The sequence below is a fragment of the Betta splendens genome, chromosome 5, assembly GCF_900634795.4.
Source record: "Betta splendens chromosome 5, fBetSpl5.4, whole genome shotgun sequence".
Classification (NCBI taxonomy): Eukaryota; Metazoa; Chordata; class Actinopteri; order Anabantiformes; family Osphronemidae; genus Betta; species Betta splendens.
In genome coordinates this window covers 2281438-2287437 of record NC_040885.2, presented here as the reverse complement: position 1 = coordinate 2287437, position 6000 = coordinate 2281438, and the positions used below count along the sequence as shown (strand labels likewise).

The following is a 6000-nucleotide window of genomic DNA, read 5'->3' as shown; positions in this document are numbered from 1 at the left end:
TTTCCACTGCCAAATCAGTATGAGCTGGCAAATCGATGATGGCGTAACCGAGCGTGATGCGATCCTTGCTGACAGCAAAGTCATGAATAAATACAGGATATAATATTAAAGCTATTTTCCCTACATTGATGACAAGTATACCACAAAATTCACAAGGCCTAATTAGACTACCTCTGCAGCTGGTCTAATCAGACTATTCCCACTGGGCGTATTCAAGTCATTATACCACCATAATTGTCTTTTATTTTTAGTGAGGTAGCTCTTTACCATATATACTAGGGTACCACCCCAATACCAAGGAATCAAAGTGATTATCAACATTAGTATGAGCAAAACAGTCACCTGCATGTTGGTGAAAATTCTCAGTCATCACGTGAGTTTGTCTGGAAGTTGAGTCATGACAACTGGACTAGAGACAGTGATGTCATTCACAGTCTGCTCATGTCAACTTAAGCTTTGATTGCTTGGGTTGAATCATTTATCCCAGGTCTTTAGCACATTGATTGTAGAGAAAGACATTGCTCATGTGAACAAGACTAGACTTAAGAACTTAATCTCTGATATGAAATCAAGATGGAGTATGGCCTCCAACAGGAATAACAGGAAACAGTTGCTCTTTGTTTTCAATATATTTAGCTTGACTCTGACATTTCTGATGAGTGTGGGGGATTTAGTTTGTAGTAATGGTCCCCACAGTGCAGGATCTGAAATCACAAGAAACCTACCGACCACTGTGCTCACAGATCACTGTTAAGGGAAGGCCTGGATGCAGTGGCATGCGGTTTTTAAAACTTTAAATTCTGATTTAATCAGTTTTCAGGTTTGCTATTTATTAGTAATAGAATACTTCACTCAAGCTTCACATTGACTTCTCAAGCACTTGAATTGTTTTACTTTGTGTCATTCAGTAAGTTTTTTTTTAGAAAAGTGAAACCCATTTGTGGGTATACCCTGCGTTAAAGGGTGGTAGCAGCGCCCCCTTCTGGATGAGGCACAGACCTGTCCAGCCTCACTTCCATTTTTTACGATTTTTACTCAGGAAAATGTTAAGATAATTAAAATTATAGACGTATAACACAGAACAATGGACATAAATTAATTATTTTACGTTTTTTTTAGTCACCTTATGGTATTGTCAGGCGAGGTGACGCCCTGCCTACCCTGACCACACGTCACTGCCTGGATGAGAATACTGAGACTCACACACAATGATCAATCCCACAACCTTTGTTTGTTCACAGATGGTCGCTGTCCTTCGTCATCTGTGTAATGGTAATGCATCTCAAGCATGCAGATGCTGTATCCATTAATTGTTAGTCATTCTGTGTTTGGTGGCTTCACAGCTGTTAAATCAGCTTATAAGTCAGGCTCCCAATCGGCATGAATCACCTCAAGATAGCAATCTGTCTTCACATCCATCCCGTCTTAGCTACTGTGCTGTATATACAGTAATAGTGGTTAAACTGCTGCCTTGTACCTAGGAAAGTGTTGTGGTTATCAGGCTATTTCTGAAGTACAACCACATCAGTACCTGTGTTCAGTTTGATACCTACAGTACATATTGAATGAAACCATCCTTGCTCTGTGGCAGAATTATAGCCACTTGTCTGTACACTGTATCCATGACAACTGCATAGTCAGTGATCTGTATTCAATTTCACTTAATATTGCTTTGAAATGCTTTAGTGAAAAGGCAGATTTCAGATATTGCAATGTCATAGATTTCCTCATGCTTGCATCCAGCAGTTACGGATGCTGAGACAAAAAAAAGTTTTGTGTCCGTTGTAATGCAGACCCTTATAATGATGCCTTTGAATGTGACTTTTATACCATTTGCATTTCATAACAATGAAAGAAAATGACCAAGAACCTCAGTTTCGTATTTGCAGGTCCCATGCTACAACACTCATTTACATGTTTGAGTCCTTACTGTGTTTATGCGTGATAAATAAATGTGGAATGTATTGTACAGTAGAAAGAGAAGGAGCACTCTCATGGTAATAGACCCTCTTAACATGTGTACCCCCACTTGGTATGTTTATTATTTTACTAGATTCTGTAGCTAAGTAGGAAACCAAATAAAGCAAAGGGGGTTGGTTAGGGCCACTGGGCCCGTGTTAGAAATAATAGTGCTCTTCTGTTTTCTTCTTGTGTCTCTCTGCCTTTCATTCATATTGAAATAAGTAGTAAACATGAACAATATGCATATTTAGAAATACAGTATAATGCAGCTTTTAAAGGGACTGGAAATTGGACCTTTTTATGTTTTCGAACAATCACTGTAATAATTGCAACAATGATCTGGTTCATTCATATGCTTAGTTAATTTATTTGTGACATGGTTGTGCAATTCCTCTGAATGTTTTCTGAGTCCCTGTTCCAGGTGCAGTCTAATACGTCATGCAAACAAACCAAATAACTGATGTATTTCAAAGTTAGAATCCACAAGGTGCGATCTGCCTGTAGGTGCACTGAATTTGTTAAATAAAAATAAAAAAAAATAAAACACACAGACTGGGAGCCAAACAGACTGCAAATGTATGACCTCGATGCCAACCTGAGAGTCTTAGTGCCCAAGGCTGAATCGATGTTTCTGACAGCAGACTGCAGGCACAACTGAAGTCTTTATCTAGTGCCTTTTCACACGTTGACGTGCTCAGCATGGCACCGCCTTTGTAAGGCGTTATGTGTGCTGCTGTTTTTGACATTATATATGTGAAATAATGTAAATAGATGTACAGCCAACACATACATAAAACACCTCCTTAACATAAAAGACTTAAAATAAGATGTCAATTAATAGCAACTCAAGTTGAAATGCTTATTTATTTATTTATTTATGTATGTATGTATGTATGTATGTATGTATGTATGTATGTATGTATGTATGTACGTACGTACGTACGTACGTACGTACGTACGTACTTACTTACTTACTTACTTACTTTCAGTTCATTTGGACCTGAAAAGCAGGGGACGACCCAAAGAAACTCCACTACCCAGAGTGCTGTGCTGCGGTATAAATAGCAACTCAAGGGGCGTTCCCTCGGTGACATGTGGAGGAGGTAAGAAGAGGATTGTTAGCGAGGACGCGTTCAGCTGTCAGAGATAACGCCGCTCAGGCTGCTCTTACCTGGAGTTTCGCTGCCATGGACTTAACCCGCGGATAGCGCTGTGGAAATTATCCTGTGTTGACCCACTTCTTCGCGCACTGGTTGCTTTCCCCGCCTTTGACGCCTTCCTCCCCCTGTGTCAGGTGAAGTGTGTGTCCGTCCGTAGTTTAGCAGCCGGAGCGTTGCTCATTTTGTCACTGAGCATCCTTGTCTAGGAAGTAGCCCACGCGCTCATTTGTTGCTGATTTTTTTTTTTTTTGCCGCAGCTCGTGAGTTGAATCGTCCACAAGTCAACATTCCGCCTAGCACTAATGTTTGTTTCCTAGCCGGCACATATGTGGAATATTTGTCGAGACGGATAAATAACGTAATATATTTTGACTCGGAGTCGCACGGAGCGAGATGTAAACTTTATTACGTTATGTCACGGCAGCACGGAGTAGTGTTGGACTTCTGAATCTGGATAATTATGACCTATTTAAATTACAACCGTAGAAAAGATTTAACGGATGTTTAATATGTGTGTACTACTTCAGTAACCCTTTTCTTTGGTGCAAATATAAGCACACAATTATAGCGAAGGTGAGTTTAAGTAGCTTTAAAAATGCTAATAGTAAACATGTATAATACTAGCCAAGTTAACCAGTAGTTAACCATCAGTTAATGAACTTTCAATCACCTGGCGTAACTTGTTCTGAACCGTAATTCAACCTTACATTTTTTTATATATAGGCAAATTGCAGAAATTGTTAGAAGAATTGTATTATATTCCTCCACAATTGTCACTTATGGTTTAACAGTAGGTTGTGCTCTGAGAGGAAGGGACCAAAAATAATCTAATGCTAAAAACCCATCTAACCACAAACATCAGCACATTGCAAAGTTGACATCACAACTGTAATGATGAAGCCGTTTACTGTGTGCATCTGCACACAACAAAGCACTGACCGCTCATGTGTGCAGGACAATGAAGCTGTAGCAAACTAGTGGGTTTATTGTAACTTCTAAAATAACTACACTTCTCTTCTACAGTAGCTGTTGTCAAGCCCGAGGAACCATGTCGGACAAGATGTCTAGTTTCCTCCATATTGGGGACATTTGTTCCCTGTATGCAGAAGGAACCACCTGTGGGTTTATCAGCACCTTAGGGTAAGTCTGTTTATATACATATATATGGGAGTTTTAACGCTTTTCATCCTGTTTATGTGCCCAAATTCATCTCATGTGGCTGTTTTCTCAGCGAGAATGTGCGACAGAATCAGTTTGCTACTTCAGAATACATAACTAACACAGTACATGTAATAGAATATAATCATAATACCTCACAAAGTACTGTAGGCATTTACATGAATGCTGGTGGGGCTTTGGAATGGATGGATTCTTAATAGCTGGCTGCACTCACAGTGTAAGCATATCCATGACCCACATTTTAAGGTGGGAAATAAATTATCTGTATATTTCCCTGGGACAGAAAAAACTGGGTTTCAGAAAATAGAAAAAAAAAACTTCCGTCCTCAAAGTTCTCGTTCACCAATTCACACACAAAATTACCTACTGCTGTCGGCACTGCACTGAATACAACTGTATACTTGAAATACCATGTCCATTGCAGCAAACACGTCATCATGCATATATATGTGGGAAGCACTGTGATAAGATATTTTATCCACTACATAAATGTAAAGCAGCTATGATAATCTGCCCTCAGGCCTCAGTTTTCCTCTATGGTTCCTTCTTCTGCTGAGTACCATTGTTTGGGTGCTTGACATCTCCCCTCCTCACTAATTGTATGCTAGACACCAAGTTAAGAAGAAGACTAAAAAAAGAAAAGAGTGCGATCATTGTACGTCCCCTCTCAGCATATCTGTCGTGTACAGTAGACTCTGGTACTGCAGACTTCTGCTTCTATTCTATTTTCTATTTATATTTTCTATTCTATTTTTTTACTGCACAACATTTGGTTTTCTTCTTCCAAGGTGAAAATGAACACAGCACCCGTTTTGGCTTTTAAGTGCTGCAGTCCTCCTATTTCCATGTTGTTTTTTTTGTCATTCCCCAGAGATTTTGGTCTCTTGTAGTTTTATTGTGTGTTTTACCCCAGACCTGTCATTAAACTGTCTGGGGTGGAATAGCTTAAAACGTTATTCATGTTTGCTTCGTCGCGTGTGTGTTAATTTATTGGGAGCTTTTGACACTTATTAGGTTCCAGACGACCCAAATAACTGTAATAATAACTGATGAAGACTGAAATGCCTTAACAGACAAGTAACAGCACATACACATGCTGTTTACCACCTACTGTATTAACACAAATATAAAGCAATGCTGTGTCACTGCTCTGCAACACTTTATAGCTATCATACATCACCATCAGCCTCAATAGTAGGTGGGGTCCAAGTATGGGCCAAATTGAAACTAATTTAAAGTTTTTAAAAAGCCAGTGGCAGCCAGTTCAGTCAAGGCTCAAGTTCTGATACTTGTGGTTAGTCTATGCTTGCCAGTTACATTAGCTGCGGTAAGTAGAACACTGAAGGCAGGCAGGCCTCCATTGGCTCGTTTCAGAAAACTGCACGTGACTCAGTTACTGTACACACACTTGCAAAAAGCCTGTTTTAATGTCACTGTACGTGTTCTTGTTTGTGTTTCTTCATGCTAGCCCAGCTCAGGTTAATGACCCATTGACCAGGACATATCAGTTGCTTTGCTCACTAATTGTCACTAATATCTACAGTACAGTACTGTACTGTAGGTAGGGAACATACTGCCATGACATTGTTGTCTTTGCCACTTGCCAGGGTCTGTGCCATGTCCTTCTTCCTGCCAGCTCTCCAATACCATGCTCTTTCACAGTTTAGCAATATGCGTCACCCACCATGGCAACAAATGT

At 39.8% G+C, this 6000-nt stretch overlaps 1 protein-coding gene across 15 annotated transcripts in view; it reads left to right on the top strand.

Annotated features, from left to right (window-relative positions):
- The first annotated feature begins 3029 nt into the window (after positions 1–3029).
- Positions 3030–6000, top strand: part of itpr1b (inositol 1,4,5-trisphosphate receptor, type 1b) — a 55395-nt gene continuing 52424 nt past the window's right edge. For 10 of the 15 annotated variants that reach the window (XM_029149852.3, XM_055509274.1, XM_029149861.3 and 7 more), the window contains exons 1-2: positions 3031–3256; positions 4146–4262. In XM_029149852.3, coding sequence (XP_029005685.1) covers positions 4171–4262 — 92 coding nt within the window. In that variant the 5' untranslated portion in view covers positions 3031–3256; positions 4146–4170. Of the gene's footprint in view, positions 3257–3429; positions 3696–4145; positions 4263–6000 lie in introns of those variants that run through there. The other 5 variants (XM_055509275.1, XM_055509273.1, XM_055509270.1 and 2 more) reach the window with 3 other exon arrangements.